The 17,293-nt window shown below is 37.3% G+C and overlaps 1 protein-coding gene across 2 annotated transcripts in view; it reads left to right on the plus strand.

Annotated features, from left to right (window-relative positions):
• Xpo5 (exportin 5) overlaps positions 1-17,293 on the plus strand; it is a 46,158-nt gene that overhangs the window by 21,622 nt on the left and 7,243 nt on the right. For both annotated transcript variants that reach the window (XM_071613360.1, XM_071613361.1), the window contains exons 15-21: positions 1,705-1,860; positions 3,547-3,588; positions 3,853-3,942; positions 4,662-4,861; positions 5,008-5,107; positions 5,954-6,135; positions 16,032-16,132. In XM_071613360.1, the coding sequence (XP_071469461.1) occupies positions 1,705-1,860; positions 3,547-3,588; positions 3,853-3,942; positions 4,662-4,861; positions 5,008-5,107; positions 5,954-6,135; positions 16,032-16,132 (871 nt within the window). The remainder of the gene's footprint in view (positions 1-1,704; positions 1,861-3,546; positions 3,589-3,852; positions 3,943-4,661; positions 4,862-5,007; positions 5,108-5,953; positions 6,136-16,031; positions 16,133-17,293) is intronic.

Below are 17,293 nucleotides of genomic sequence, written 5' to 3' on the forward strand. Positions count from 1 at the left end.
AGTATATAATGAGGTTATTCATTTATTTGTTAATGAAATTGCATAATATGTTATATGTCCCTGTGTATGTAAGTGACAGATCTCAACCTGATCCATTTTATCTTGGGGTTATTGACTTCTGACTTTGTAGAGTATTGGCTAGTTTAGTGGTTTGCAGACTGCTCAGTTTCTGCTCTCAATCCTCTACCCCACTGTAAATCATGTCAGCTAAACTTTCATCATGTTCATTCACCCTTCAGTGAAAGAGTTTGACCAAGAGATTCTTTGGCTAAAAAGATTTTAAAAGCTACTTATCTAATTCGTAGAGGTAGTAGCTGTACTTTTGGTGTTGAGAACATTGGATAGAGTCTTGCTTTAGCAGCCTCAGTGATCAATTGGTGTAGGGGATAGTTGTGAAGAAAAGGAAATCATATTTTGCAAATGAGGATCAGTTTGCCTCTGCAGATAGTAAAATGTAAAACTTACAATAAAGCAGTATAGTGCTGGCATTAAATATAACCCATTGAGACAAAATAATCTAGAAACAACTTGAAACATATATAAGCTCCCAAAGAAACAAGAAGGATTAGATTAGTTAATAAATAACTTTGGGGAAAGAATTTAAATTGGGAGGAAGGAAAAAAGTAGTGGCTTTAACTACATGTATTTTTTCCCTTAATTTTTAGTTGTAGATGGACACAATACCTCTATTTTATGTATTTATTTTTATGAATGATGAGGATTGAACCCAGTGCCTCACACATGCTAGGCAAGTACTCTACCACTGAGCTACAACCACAGCCCAAGTACTTGTATTTTTAAACTTACGAAACAGACTTTAAAATGTAAACTTGGAACAATAGAAAGATAAACACTGGATAAAGAATCAGTTGATAAAGCCTATAAAAAAGAAAAGCAACTTCTTTGAAATATACCTTTGACCCAACAATTCCATTCATCCCCAAAAGTCTCTCTCTCTCTTTTTTTTTTTTTAATATATTTTTTTAGTTACTCATGGACCTTTATTTTATTTACTTATTTATATGTGGTGCTGAGAATTGAACCCAGTGCCTTGCACATGCTAGACAAGTGCTCTACCACTGAGCAACAATCACATCCCCAAAAGTCTCTTTTTTTTTTTTTAATATTTATTTATTAGGTGTACTTGGACACAGTACCTTTATTTATTTTTATGTGGTGCTAAGGATCGAACCCAGGGTCTCACACAGGCTAGACGAGCACTCTGCCGCTGAGCCACAACCCCAGCCCAGCTAAAAGTCTCTTTTTTGAGACAGGGGCTCACTAAATTGCTCTAGGATTGGCTTTGAACTTGTGATCCTCCTTCCTTAGCCTTCCGAACCTCTGGGATTACAGGAGTACACCACCATGCCCTACATCAAAAATATCTTGCACAATAAAATAATTGAAAGCGTAAACACAATTTTCCTAAAAAAGATGTGTATTGTAGTACTGTTGACAATAGTGCAGAACTGGAAATAGTTTGAATTTCTAATCATAGGAAATTCTACATCCCTAATATGGCACATAAAAGCATCATAAATTTTGTAATATGGAATTAATGCTTTGAATTTTAAGGATTAAAAGCAGTATGTAAAATTATATATGGTAACCATATTATGTATTTTTAAACTAGGGAATTTAGCAAAAGTTGTTATCTCTGAGTGTAGGCTGCCACGTGAACCTCCTTTTCATGTCTGTTTATAGGAAATTCCTATTAATGATGGAATAGAGCTATTGCAGATGGTCCTGAACTTTGACACCAAGGATCCTCTCATCCTATCCTGTGTCCTCACTAACATCTCAGCACTCTTTTCATTTGTTACCTACAGGCCAGAGTTCTTGCCCCAAGTCTTCTCTAAGGTAAAGTCCTTCTCCTTTGTAAAGTTTATCTTAACATATCTAAGCTATTTATCTTTTTAATTTTATTTATCTTATTCATTTTAGTTGTTGATAAACCTTTATTTTTTTATTTATATGCGATGCTGAGAATCAATCCCAGTGCCTCACACATTCAAGACAAGCACTCTACCACTGAGCCACAACCCCATCCCCTAATTATTTTTTTAACTTTTTGAAAGTACATGAGGCAAACTAATAAACAGTCATATATTCATTTATCAAAAATTTACTGAGAATGAGTCATACTGCTAATGCCTTGCCCTTTAGGAGCACTATGGGAAGAAAGACACATAAACAGATGTTTTATCTATATGGCACTGCAATTGATAGACTTATATGCTGGAAAACAGAAAATAATACCTAAGCAGGTTATGAGTATGCTGTCAGATGATGAGGGAATTTGTGAGAGAAGGAACAATATGGATGGTTTTCTGGTTTCCAGTTTAATGACTAAGTGGGTGGCAGAGCCATAGCTGAGTGAGAATACTGGACCAGGAAGAGAGCAGGAGTAAAGAAGAAAAAAAATGATACTTGAAAATACTATGTTTGAAGTATATGTAGTATATCTGGATGGAGGTATCTCACAGTAAATGGACTATAGAAGGGAATTCCTAAGAAAGAGGAGATCTATGTAGAGTTATGGGCAATCGCAAGCATTGCCATCATTGGAAGAGGAACAGTGGTGATAAGAAGTCCCCATGGAAGAAAAAAAACAGCCAGGGTAATGAAAGAAGTATTGTGTCATAGGCCAGCAGCACTTCAGAAAATTCTCAAGAGTTGGAGAATGCCCAATGGGTTTCTTCTTTCTTTTTTTTTTTTTTTTTTTTTTTTAATACCTATTTTTTAGTTTTTAGGTGGACACAGTATCTTTATTTTACATTTATATGGTGCTGAGGATAGAACCCAGTGCCCCGTGCATGCCAGACGAGCACTCTGCTATTGAACCACAACCCAGCCCCTTTTACTTTCCTTTTTTTTTTTTTTTTTTTTGGTGTGTCTGTGTGTGTGATGCTGGGGATCAAGCCCAGAGGGCCTCACATGTGCTAGACAAGCCTTTTACCACTGAGCTGCACGCCCAGACCTCCAGTGGGTTTCTTGGTGAGACCCTCACCTGAGTATAATTCCATCATAGTGACCAACAAACCAGCCATATTGTATCAGGTTAAGGAGTAAATGAGAAGTTATAAAATAGACTCACAGAGAGTAGATCACTCAATTTTTGATAAAAAGGAACGAGAGGTATCACCATAGCTGAGTTGTTTGACAGGTGGTATGGATTATTCTGGGATTCCATGACCTTTTACTTTGTGGTTTGATAATTAAATTGTAAATCTCAAGCATCTTACAGAGGTATCTGAGAAAATGGATATCTGATGCTTCATAACACGATAGAAAGCTTTTTGTTATCAGATTATTTCTGAGAATATACTCCTGGGATTTTGATAAATTTTATGATATCTACTGTTCAAAAACATAAGTGATGGGGCTGGGGTTGTGGCTCAGTAGTAGCATGCTTGTCTAGCATGCGTGAGGCACTAGGTTTGATTCTCAGCACCACATACAAATAAATAAAATGAAGGTCTGTTAACAACTAAAAAAATATTAAAAAAAAACACAAGTGACCTTTTTTTTTCCTCCTCCCTTTAGCTATTTTCATCTGTCACTTTTGAAACTGTTGAAGAAAGTAAGGTAAGACCATTAATTAAACCAACAGATTATAACTTCTTGGAAGCTAAGTTATGAATACCTAATACTTAGTCTAGATTTTGATGTAAGTGGAAGAGTTTAGTAAAAACTGTGTAAACATGGGCTTATGGTGACTGTAAATGTCACTCCATTATACTCTTACAGTTGTGAAAATTTATTATGAATTTGCCTGAGATATTCACATGATTCTATGCAGCATCAGTAAATTATATTAAAATTGGCTCTGAGTTTGTTGAATGTCTCCAGGCCCCCAGAACCCGGGCAGTGAGGAATGTGAGGAGGCATGCTTGTTCCTCCATCATCAAGATGTGCCGTGACTACCCTGAGCTTGTGTTGGTAAGCCACTTGACCCTGACTGAGTCACTTCTGAAGCCTGTCAAGTTTGGTTACATTTTTTTGTAAACCCAGCTCTTTTAATGCCTAGGAAAAACTAGAAACCGTAGCTTCACATAGAGGAGTAGTATTGAATTGGTGTGTTCTTCCTCTCTCAACTGAGTTAAAAATGCAAATATGTCCTTCCCTCAAAATGGATGGTTCTCTTCTATATGCATAACTAAGTTTATCCCCATCCATCTACAACTCTTTACTATTTGATGTGTTACTACAACGATGTGCCTAAACTTGGGAGAATTCAGATGCAAGTTTCAACCCTTTTTGGGGGAGGTTTCTATAAGAAACTTACCATTACTCCTAAAATTTCCAGAAATTTCTTAATACAGTAATTGTATCTCTAAAGACATAACAAATTGATCTTTGCCTGTTAATATACTATAAAGTTGATGTATAAAAAGACAAATTACCTTCATAGTTGTAGTATGGGAAGAAAGTGCAGTTCTCCAAATACTTGAGTATTGTCTTGAACAAGAACTGTCTTCTGCCTAATTGCCTTAGTATTTAGACAAAGGAAAAAATTCTAACAAAATTACTGTGTTACAGCCTTATAGGCCTGACTTTTCTGGGACTGCCTTGGTTCTCCTTCTTTCTTCCTTGAAAGTGACCAACCTCTCCTGAAAATCAGGCCTTTACCACCAGCTTTTTTTCTTTGTGATCTGCAGCCCAATTTTGATATGCTTTATAACCATGTGAAGCAGCTCCTGTCCAATGAGCTACTCTTGACACAAATGGAGAAATGTGCCCTCATGGAAGCCCTGGTTCTCATTAGCAACCAATTCAAGAACTATGAACGTCAAAAGTTATTCCTAGAGGAGTTGATGGCACCGGTGGCCAGCATCTGGCTTTCTGAAGACATGCACAGGTAGAAATCATCCTTGGAGATTGCCTGACTCACTGCACTTGATTACCCATTCTGTTTTCCAGCCTTAAAGTTAAAGCTCTTATGGAAGAAATTGTCCTTACTTAAAATCATGATATAACTTTTCTTTCCCCCTCTTCACTTTTCAGAGTGCTGTCAGATGTTGATGCTTTTATTGCCTATGTGGGTGCAGATCTGAAAAGTTGTGATCCAGCTCTGGAGGATCCCTGTGGCTTGAATCGTGCACGAGTAAGACTTTGCTGGGAACAGGAAGTTGCTTGGCCATGGGTAGGAATAGGGATGTTAACAGTTGTCAAGTTTCTCATAGATTTGTCTGTGTTGGTGAGAAATCTGGGTGTCTCCACTTACCTAAGCTGCTGCTTTTCTTCTTTAGTTTTAAATTCTTGAGTTAGTTCCCACAGCAGAGTCTTTTCTGTGAAGTCATTATTTCGCTTTAAGGATCTCTAAGTATCTCTGAAGACTAAAGGCATAATGAGGAAGTAGGTTATAACTTATTACTCTGTAAGGTGAGCCCTCCCTGCCATTGCTCTCTGACATATAAAATTCAAAGTAATAGCCTAACATGCAAACCTGAAGTTTTTTCAGTTAATTGCTATTCAGGTATGCATTATTCCTGGCACCTTTATGGCAAGTCACATTCATTAACCTAGCAAGTGGTTAAAAAGAGGTCTGTCATGGGAGAATAAGGCAAAAACTGCTGACGTTCAAGCTAGAGGGTACAAGGCCAGCTCAGAAACATGATGAAATTAAGGTAGTTTAAATACTTAGTTTTGGAGCATATCTAAGGCACCTTCTAATCAAGATTTTTGTGGGATAGTCACTAAGCCCATTGAAAAGACATGAAAGGGAAGCTTACAAAAAGCACCCTTGCCTCTGAAAATGCCAGAGAGAGAACCCCTCTTGGACTTGACCTAAAGGAAGGGACAGGGATCCCATGGGGACAGAGAGAAACAGAGGGCTCTTTTATTTTCTATGGTCTCTATGTCACTTATACCACAGCCTTGAATGTATCTAATAGTACTTTCATCTTTTCTTTCCCACTTATGTTTACCTTTCATTTGTGCTTTTCTGTAGATGAGCTTTTGTGTGTATAGCATTCTGGGTGTTGTGAAGCGAACTTGCTGGCCTGCTGACCTAGAAGAGGCCAAAGCTGGGGGATTTGTGGTGGGTTATACACCCAGTGGAAATCCAGTGTTTCGTAACCCCTGCACAGAGCAGATTCTGAAACTTCTTGACAATTTACTTGCCCTTATAAGGTGAGTGAGAAAAATAATTTCTGTCTTGTTAGTCTTTTTTTTTTTTTCCAAAGAAGACTCTCAATAGTTTAACCAGTTTAAATTTTTTTTTTTTTTTTAAATAGTAGTAATGAGGGATTAGGTCTTGATTCTTTTTCGAGTGGTTCCCTTAAAAAAAAAAAATAGCTCTTGTTTGACACCTGTAATCCCAGCCACTGGGAAGCTAAGGCAGTAGGAGCATAAGTTTGAGGCCTGGGGTTATAACTCAGTGATAGAGCATCTTTGGGTTTAATCCCGAGTCCTACAAAAAAAGTAAAATAAAAATTCTTACTTGTATAAATCTTGTATTTCATGTAAGCCTATGGGAGCTAATCCCAGAATGACTTCACTTCAAAGCTTCTTCCATGTTCTTCTTCCACTTCTTTTTATGTCATCCTTACTTCTAAATTTTATTTAATCTAAATTTTTACTTGTAAAGGAGTTGTTCATTAGGAGCGGGATGGTTTATTTTTATAGTAGTACTTCTCTTGCTGGTATTCATATGAACTAACTGAATTTATCAGTAATAACTGAACTGAAATGTAAACACTATTCCTTTAACATTTTGCCTGTTTATTTTTTTTTGGGGGGGGGGTTGCTTTGTTTGAACTTTACATAAATTAAATCAAAAGTGTGTGTGTGTGGTTTTTGTTTGTTTTGGTGGTGCTGAGGACTGAACCCAGGGCCTTGTGCATGCTAAGCAAGCATTCTACCAACTGAGCTATATCCCCAGCCCCTGAGGGCAGCATTTTTTTTTTTAAGGAGAGAGAGAGATTTTTTTTTTTTTTAATATTTATTTTTCAGTTTTTGGTGGACACAACAACTTTATTTTATTTTATGTGGTGCTAAGAATCGAACCCAGTACCCTGTGCATGCCAGGCAAGCCCGTTACCGCTTGAGCCACATCCCCAGCCCTGAGGGCAGATTTTTAACATTACAAATTGTGTTGCAATTACATTCTTATAAAGTCTTAGTAAACGTATATACATAATTTATTGGGGTAAGCACATACTAATGGAATTCCCAGTTTATAAGGCACATCACCAATAGAACTAGTTTTCCAAATTAGTTATATTAATTTATATTTTCCACCAGTCATGAGAAGTGAGTTTTAAATTACTACTCTTTTATGTAATTTTTTTTCCTTTATTTTATTTATTTTTATGTGGTGCTGAGGTTCCAACCCAGTGCCTCACACATGGAGGCAAGCACTCTACCACTGAGCTACAACCCACCCCAGACTACTATTTTTTTTTAATATTTTTTTAACTGTAGGTGGACACAGCACCATTTATTTATTTATTTATTTATTTATTTTAGTTGTAGATGGACACAATATCTTCATTTATTTTTATGTGGTACTGAGGATCTAACCCAGTGCCTTCCACAAGCGAGGTGAGCACTTTATCACTGAGCTGAAGCCCCAGCCCAGATTACTATTTTTTTTAACAGAGAAAAGTTTGCTTTCTTGAAATACGTGACAAGGTATTGATAGCACTTCCAGTGTCAAATAGTCCGATAAGGGCTGGGAATGTAGAGTGCTTCTCTAGCATGTGCAGACTGATTTCAGTCCCCCGCACCACACACATACTCACAGATCAAATAGTCTGACAAATTAAAGGTAACACTATCCAGTATAGAAAGTACTAGATACATACATGAGGCTCTTGAGTACTTGAAATTTGGCTAGTCTGAATTGAGATGAGCTACTTAAGTATAAAATATCACATTTCTAAATCTTAGTTTAAAAAAAAAAAGTAAAGTATCATTAATAATTTCTTATATTGGTAAAATGTTAAAATGATGTTTTTGACACACACTGGCTTATATAAAATGTTTCTTTTTTACTTTTTTAATGTAGTTATAGAAATTTTGAAATAATTTACATGACTTCCCATTGGACAGTGCTGTGCCCAGTGGGTTGGACAGAGGACAGTTATGAGAGATGAACTCTGTTTTTCAAAAGATGAGTTATCATTATCTATTAGAATAATAGTTCCTCTGTTTTCTTGAAGTTTGTTACATTGTATGCTTAATATACATAAAGTCTTATTAGCCTACTTATTATACTCTTAGCTGGTGATACTAAAAATATTTCAAAAAGGTGTGGAGTTTAGAAAATGTTTATTATCTAAATGTCCCTTCCTTTGCCAGGCAATACCAAGTTCCACATTAGGAGGAACGTGGTATTGCTGGGTGAAGGGTATCAGGCAAGGGGAGCCTAAATACTACTGAAATATGTTCCTATTTGAGTGTTCTATACTCTTGAGTTCTGCCACCACTTATGAGTAGAGGTGTAGCCACAGTGGTTGTATGTCATTGAAGAAGAGGAAGGAAGAAGCTATAAAGAATACAAGATTCTCTTGACATACTGGTAGGTGAACCCTTTTATTATGGAAACTATAGGAGCTTGGGGAGGGAGGGATAGTTGCACACCCCTATAATCCCAGCAAGTCCAAAGGCTAAGGCAGAAGGATTGCAAGTTTGAGGTCAGCCTCAGCAATTAACAAGGCCCTAAGCAACTTAGTGAGACACTGTCTCAGAATAAAAAGGGCTAGAGATGTGGCTCAGTGGTAAAGTACTTCGGGGTTCAATTCCCGGTACAAAAAAAAAAAAAAAACTTGTATTTTTTTTTTTTTTTTTTTTTTGAGAGAGAGAGAGAATTTTCAATATTTTTTTTTCAGTTTTTCGGCGGACACAACATCTTTGTTTGTATGTGGTGCTGAGGATCAAACCCGGGCCGCACGCACGCCAGGCAAGCCCGCTACCGCTTGAGCCACATCCCCAGCCCAAAAAACTTGTATCTTGAGGTCACAATGATATTAAATTAAAAGAATAAAAGTAGGTGACTAGTCTCTGTCAGACTTGAAATTATTAATTTCTTCTTAGAAGAACTAATTTTATCAGAATTTTGAAACCAAAAAAATAGCAAACTACTTTTTAAATTTTTTGTTTTGTTTTGCTGTACTGGGGATTGAATATTGGGCCTTGTGCATAGTTAGCCAGCACTCTTCCACTGAGCTACATCCCCAGTCCTTTATGTCTTTTCTTTTTTTCTTTCTGAGGCAGGGTCTCACTAAGTTACCCAAGCTGGGCTGGAACTTGTAATCTTTATGCCTCAGCTTCCCAAACTGCTGGGATTACAGGCATGTGCCACCACACCCAGCTGGCAGTTAGGAGTTTTAAAAAATAAATACCAACTGAGCACAGTGGTACACATCTGTAATCCCAGCAACTTGGGAGACTGAGGCAAGAGGATTTCAAGGCTCACCTGGCAACTTAGACCTTGTTTCAATGTAAAACAAAAAGGGCCAGGATATAGCTCAGAGGTTGAGCACCCCTAGGCTTTTAATTCCCAGTACTACTGGCATCCTGCCAATAAAGGCACCTCTTACCAATAGTAAGGCTCCACATAAGCAGGAGATAAAGGGTAAGGCAAAGTTTTAGGTGACCTGGACAAATACTGGCAGACTGAATCTACCAGTATAGTAAGAAGATTACACATGATGACCAAGAAGAATTTATCCCAGGGATGCAAGTGTGGGTCAGATACAAAAACCAATTAGCATAATATGCTACATTAATAAGAACAAAGGAATCAAACTAAAACCTCAACACAGAAAATAAAAGCATTTGAAAATGTTAATTCTCTTTTGTGATAAAAACAGCAAATTAGGAATAGAACGGAACTTCTTCAACATGAAAAAAATATACACACACAAACACACACACACACGGTTTTTTGGAGGGTTTTTTTTGGTACCATTTTTTGTTGTTTTGTTTGTTTTATGGTAGGGCAGGACCCAGCATGTGCTAGGCATGAGCTTTACTACTAGGCTATACTTACAGCCAAAAAAAAATTTTTTTGTATGAAAAAGTCCATGTTTTACATCACACTCAGTGTTACAAGACTGAAAATTATTCTCTTTACCTTCAGGGACAAGACAGTATTCCCATTTTCAGTGCTGCTACTCAGCATTGTGTCCTGGAAGTCTCAGCAATTAGGCAAGAAAAAAAATAATAACGTACCCAAATGGACAAAAAAGTAAAACTGTATTCACAAATGACATGATCTTAGATATGGAACAGTCCTCCAACCTCACCCCCAACCAAATTACTAGAGCTAAGAGACAAATTCACCAAAGTTTCAGGATACAAGATGGATGTGGGTTTTTTGTTTGTTGTTAGTTTTAGTACTAGGGATTGAACCCAAGGCACATTCCCACTGAACTTCATCCCAGCCCTTTTTTTAATATCTTCTTTTTGAGAGGGTCTCACCAAATTGATGAGACTAGCCTTGAACTTATGATCCTCCTGCCTTAGCCTCCCAAGTTGTTGGAATAACAGAAGTGAGCCACCATGCCCAGCTCAGTTGTGTTTCTATATATCAGCAAGGAATTATTTAAAAAAAAAAAAAACCTCAGAAAATAATTCCATTTACAGTAGCATTTAAAATAATAAAATGCCTAGGAGTAAATTTGTTAACCAAGGGTATGGAAGACTTACATGTTGAAAGCTATAAAACATTGCTGAAGTTAAAAAAGACCTAAATAAATGGAAAGTCGTCTCATATTCATGAATTAGAAGATAATATTGTTAAGATGGCATTCTACCCAAAGCAGCCTGCAAAATAAAAGTAATCACTATTCAAATTCCAGCATCTTTTTGCAGAAGTGGAAAAACTGATCCTCAAATTCATAAGGAATTGTGAGAGGGAGGAAATATAGCTCAATGCCCTGAGTTCAATCCCTAGTATCACTTTAAAGAAAAAAAAAGTATGCCTATAATCCCAGCTACTTGGGAGGCTAAGGCAGAGAGGCCATCCTGGCCACAAATAAATAAATAAATAGAAATTGCAAGGGACCCCAGAAAGCTAAAGCAATCTTGAAAAGGGAGGATAAAGTTCAGGGAAGTAAAATTCTCGTTTCAAAACTTAATACAAAGCTCCAGTAATCAGAACAGTGTTATATCAGCATAAGAATAGACATAGACCAAAAGAATAGAATTGAGAATCCAGAGAAAAACCCATACATCTATATAAAATTGTTTCTTCATAGGGGTGTCAGGACATTCAGAATTGAAAGATTCTGCTGGGATAACTGAATATCCATGTGTAACAGAATGAAATTGGACCCCTACCTCAAACCATATGTGCGAATTAACTCAGAATCAATGACCTAAATACAAGAACTAAAACTATAAGACTCTTTTAAATTTTTTTTGTAATACATGACAGCGGAATGTATTAAAATTCTTATTACACATACAGAGCACAATTTTTCATATCTTTGTTATAAAACTCTTTAGATGAATACACAAGGGTAAATCTTCCCAGTCTTAGATTTGGCATTTGGCTACTAAATAGGACAGCAGAAGCACAAGGGAAGGAAAAAATAGATAGATCAAAAATTCAAAACTGGGGCTGGGGTTGTAGCTCAGTGTTAGAGCACTCACCTAGCACATGTGAGGCCCTGTGTTTGATCCGCAGCACCACATAAAAATAAAGGTATTGACAACTACAACTAAAAAATTTTTTAAAAAAAAAAAAATTCAAAGCTTTTTTTTTTTTTTTTTGGCACCCCAGATTGAACTCAGGCATTCAACCACTGAGCCCCATCCTCAGCCCCATTTTGTAATTTATTTAGAGACAGTGTCTTGATGAGTTGCTTAGCACCTCGATTTTTGCTGGGGCTAGCTTTGAACTCACAATCTTCCTGTCTCAGCCTACGAGCTGCTGGGATTACAGGTAGTGCACCACCACGCCTGGCAAAAATTCAAAGCTTTTTAAAGGACATAAGAAAGTGAGAAGAATCTACTGAATAGAAAATATTTGTAAATCATTCATTTGATAAAAATTTAATCTCGGAGCTGGGGTTGTGGCTCAGTGGTAGAGTGCTAGCATGTGTGAGGCATTAGATTCAATTCTCAGCACCTCATGTAAATAAATAAAATAAAGGTCCATCAACAACTAAAAAAATATTTTTGAAAAAGAATTTAATCTCCATAATGAATGCAGAAAATAACAAATGTTGACAATGATATAGAAAAATTTGAACCCTCATAACATCACTGGTGAGAATGTTATATTGTACAGCTGCTGTGGAAAAGTTTGGTAGTTCCTCAAAAAGTTATACAGAATTACCACATGACCTAGCAATTCTATTCCTAAATATACAACCAAGAGAATTGCAAACAAGTACTCAAAATACTTGACCAAATGTTCTAGTAGCACTATAATAATAGTGAAATGTTGAAAACAACTGAAATATCTACCCATGGAGGACTGGGTAAACACAGTGTGGTATATTTATGTAATAGTATATTAGCCATAATAAGAAATTAATTACCAGTTAATTCCTGTAATGCAGATAAACCTTAAAACAAGTATACTAAGTGAAAAAAGCCAGACACAAAGTTCATATGTGTATACTTCCCTTTATATCAAGTATCTAAATTAGTAAATCCATAGAGACAGGAAGTAAATTGGAGAATAGAAAAATGGAGTGTCCCACAGCTCATTTTATAAGGTTCATTTATTTAGATACCAAATTCAAACATTAGCAGTAACAAAGAGAAAAATTACAGGCCTTCAACACTTGTGAACACACATGCAAAATATCTAGGTTAGAGCGAGGCTTTGTGGTGCGTGCCTGTAATCCCAGCAACTGAGGCAGGAGGATCACAAGTTCAAAGCCAGCCTCAGCAATTTAGCAAGGCCCTAAGCAACTTAGTGAGACTCTGTCTCGAAATTTAAAATTTTTAAAGGGCTGGGATATATAGCTCAGTGGTTAAGTGCCCCTGGTTCAATCCTTGGTAACAACAACAAAAATTCTAGGTTAGAAGCTAGCAATAGAAATCTAATAATATAGTAATGTCTTTTAATGTAACCACATTCTCCAGCCCTCGTATCCCACCCCCGTACTGGCAATTAAACCCGGGAGCACTGTACCATTAAACTACATCCTCCCTGTTTTTAATATTTTTCCAATTTACCTTTTTTAATAATTTCAATACAATTTTTTTTGTTTTTTTTTTTTAGAGAGAATTTTTTTAATATTTATTTTTTAGTTTTCGGCGAACACAACATCTTTGTTTGTATGTGGTGCTGAGGATCGAACCCGGGCCGCACGCATGCCAGGTGAGCGCGCTACCGCTTAAGCCACATCCCCAGCCCTTCAATTCAATTTTGCTAAGTTGCCCAGGCTGGCCCTGAATTTGTGATCTTCTAGCCTTAGCATCCAGAGTGGCTTGGATTACAAGGATGTGCCGCCTCCACCTTGTCTGGCCTTTTTTTTTTTTTAAATGAAGCCTCACTGTTGCCCAAGTTGGTCTGGAACTCTGAAGGCTCAAGTGATCCACCTGAGTGCTGGACTACAGACACATGCCACCACACCCAGCTACATTTCTATTATTAGATCTTACAAATATTTGCTGGGCACAATGGCACATACCTGTAATCCCATCTGCTCCGCAGTCCAAGGCAGGAGGATCATTAGTTAAAAGCCAGCCTTAACAACAATGAGATGCTAATCAACTCAGTGAGAACCTGTCTAAATAGAATACAAAATAGGGCTGGGGATGTGGCTCAGTGGTCCAGTGCCCCTAAGTTCAATCCCCAGTACCAAAAAAAATAAAAACTTAAAATATTAACAGTAGTATCATGAAATATCCCCATAATGTTTTTATTTTGACCCAAAATCCAAACAAAGTTTATTTATAGGGGTTTTGTTGTTTTATTTTACAGTACTGAGATTTGCATGCTAGGTAGGCACTATCCCTGAACTAACCCTCATCCCTGTTTATTTTTTGTTTTGAGGGAAGGTCAAGTTGCCCAGACTGGCCTGAAATTTGCAATTCTCCTACTTCAGCCTTCTGAGTAGCTAGAATTACAGGTGTGCAACACCATACCTGGCAAGGTTTATACACGGTATTGGTTGATATGTCTCTTAAGTCTCCATAAGTTCAGTGCCATTTCTTCGATTTATTTATTGAAAAACAGTATACTTATATTGTATTCCCAATTGGATTTAACTGATTGCATCTCTGTAGTATTGTTTGACATATTCTATTTATATTTCTTATAAAAAAATAGTTTGGTCTACAGGAGGGCTTAACATTCTGTAGCCCAAGGGCCAAGCCTAGGCCTCCGTGTGTTTTGTAATTTTCATTGGAATATACTGTGCCCATTCATTTACTTATTTTCTGTAACTGCTGTTGTGCTTCAGTAGTGAAGGACAGAGACCATAATGCTGGCCAAGCTTAAAATATTTACTGTGTGACCTCTGGTCTAGATAATTGATCTGATACCAATTCAGTTTTTTAGTAGTAATCCTTCATAGGTGAGGGTGGATTCACCATAAAAGTAGAAGTGCTGCTGGGTGCAGTGGCCTGTAATCCCAGCGACTCAGGAGGTTGAAGCAGGAAGATTAAAAAAACCAACCTAAGCCACTTAGCAAGACCTTTTACAAAATAAATAAATAAGGACTAGGGATGTGACTTGGTGATAAAGCGTCCCTAGGTTCAATCCCTGGTACCAAGTGGGGGAAAAAAAGTAAAATTGTCTAAAAAGACTCCCGTGTATTACATATTGATGTAGGACTAAAGTAACGTAAGTCAGTGGGGAAAAAAGATGTATTCTTTAATGTATGTTGACTTGGTTGGGTAGAGGGACAATTAGATGATTACCTGTCACCATACAAAAAACTAGAACAAAGACACAAACACACATCAGTCTAAGCCTACAAAGAATCAGTAGCATCAGTCTTTTACTTCCATATTTTGCCCCACTGCAAGGTCTTCAGCGGCAGTGACACATGGAGCTGTCATGTGTAATAACAGGCCTTCTGAAATCCCTCCTGAAGGACCCACCTGAGGCTATTTTACAGTTCACTTTTTGTTTTTCTTAGCAAGTGGAATGAGTACACTCAAATAATGATTAATGATAAAAAGTATGATAAGTACATAAACTAATAAAATTGTCACTTATTATCAAGTATTTTACTGTACATAGTTGTTTATATGACTGACATCATAGTAGGTTCTTTTATACACCATCACCCCAAGCACATGAGTAACACTATGATGTCATATAATAGCCACATCACTAGATGATATGAATTTTTCAGCTCCATTATAATCAATCTTAATAGCACCAAGTATGGTATCTTGTTAACCAAAATGTCATTATGTAGCACATGACTAGTGTCTATCATTTCTACATATTTAAAATGTTTTATAATTACCTTTAAAACAACACAGGTAGTTATGCACTCATTCTGGCTGTCAATTGTTCAGTGGGACCATTGCTATGGGCAGGAAGGGAGTACTATGGACAGCAGTATCTACAGCCCTTGCTCCTTAAACAAAGCCTATAATTGCTCGAGTTAGTTATTTTGGTGGGTGGGAAACAGGCTTGTGCGTTGAGATTGTGTTCCTCAGAAGGCTGAAACAGCTATTTCCAGGTTCATGTTATTGAAAAAATGGAGGCAGAGCATTGAGAAATGGGGCATATTACCACCTGCTGTCCTGCTTATGAACCTACAGTGTCACTAAAATTTCATCTACTGCTCATCAGAAAATCTGAAAATGCCAGAGGATCATCTTGGATTTAAAAGAAGTAGGCTTTCAAGTTTCAGCTTTCATATTGTCCTGCTATCTCAGGTTTTGGTTCTTATGTTAATATATCTTAGGTGATGTATACTATATGTCTGCAATTAATAGCTTCAAATCGGTACCCTTCTCCATGAGACACCCAAGTGTTCCTACTTTCTATTTTTTAACCCCAATGGAGAAGTGTCACTGGGGGATCTACAAGGTGAACTCCACTTCTCTTCTGCAATAGACTAGGAAATATTCACATTGCACCCTGTTTCTTTCAGAACCCACAATACTTTGTATGCACCAGAAATGCTAGCCAAAATGGCAGAGCCTTTCACTAAGGCTCTGGATATGCTTGAAGCGGAAAAGTCTGCTATCTTAGGTAAGAAATCTAACCCTTTCCCCTACCAAGATCATCTTGTCTGTAATGGGGTCCTGAAGCAGCTTCAGTGTACCTTATGTATCACTATCTGACACTACCTTGACCACCTATTATTTGTTCAAAAATGCATTGGTGGAGTTCCTGCAGGCTGTATAAGACCAAGTATATTCATGTCATTTTAGCATAGAGATCTTCACAGGCAAAATTTTCTTTTCTTTTTTCTCTTTCAATTTAGCTAGCAGGAAATTGTCAGTTTTATAAGTACCATGGCTTTTAACCCAAAAGATGTTAGTATACTTTCCTCCTTTCACATACATACATACATACATACACACATACATACACACACACACACACACTTAATGTGTAATCAGAAAAATTGTTTTTCACTTTTTGTACCCAGGGCACTTAACCACTGAGACACATCCCCTGCCTTTTTTTGTATTTTATTTAGAGATAAGGCATCCTACTTGCCTCAGCCTCCCAAGGTGCTGGGATTACAGGCATGCGCCTCCTCACCCGGCTACTTTTTTAATACCTTTATTTACTTATTTGTTTTTCACATGGTGCTGAGGATCGAACCCAGTGCCTTGCATGTGCTAGGCGAGTGTTCTATCGCTGAGCCACAATCCATCCTTATAATCAAAAAATTTTTAAGAGTAGATTCGAAACCATGCTTTCCACTTTTTACCTTAATTAGGATATTACTTCAACTCGTTTTCAGCATCAGCACATTAGCATAAATCTAGCTATACAGTTATAATTGTGATATTTACTATGAAGGAAAGTAGCAGGGCTTTTTGAGAGTGTTTATTGGGAGACCTAACCCAGTCTTCAGGGAATTCAGAAGTTGCTTCCCATTGTTTCTGAAAGATGAGTTGGAGCTAACTTGGATGGGTCAAAAGGAGATGCTGGACATTCCAGATAGACAATGCAGTGCAAGAGCCTGAGGCAGTCAGGAAAGAGCTTGGTATGTCCAGAAGGTAGAGACGGATAACTCATAGCTGGACACAGAGCAAATCTGGGAATGTGGTTAGAAATTAGAGTTAGAGGTATCAGAATTTTATGAACCTTGAGCCTATTTCTGAAGCTTCAGGCTGGGTCACCATCACAGCCTTCACAGTCTCTCTTTGTTCCCAGCCATAACCCCTCCTTGAGTCT

This window comes from Marmota flaviventris, chromosome 6 (assembly GCF_047511675.1).
Source record: "Marmota flaviventris isolate mMarFla1 chromosome 6, mMarFla1.hap1, whole genome shotgun sequence".
NCBI classification, from domain to species: domain Eukaryota; kingdom Metazoa; phylum Chordata; class Mammalia; order Rodentia; family Sciuridae; genus Marmota; species Marmota flaviventris.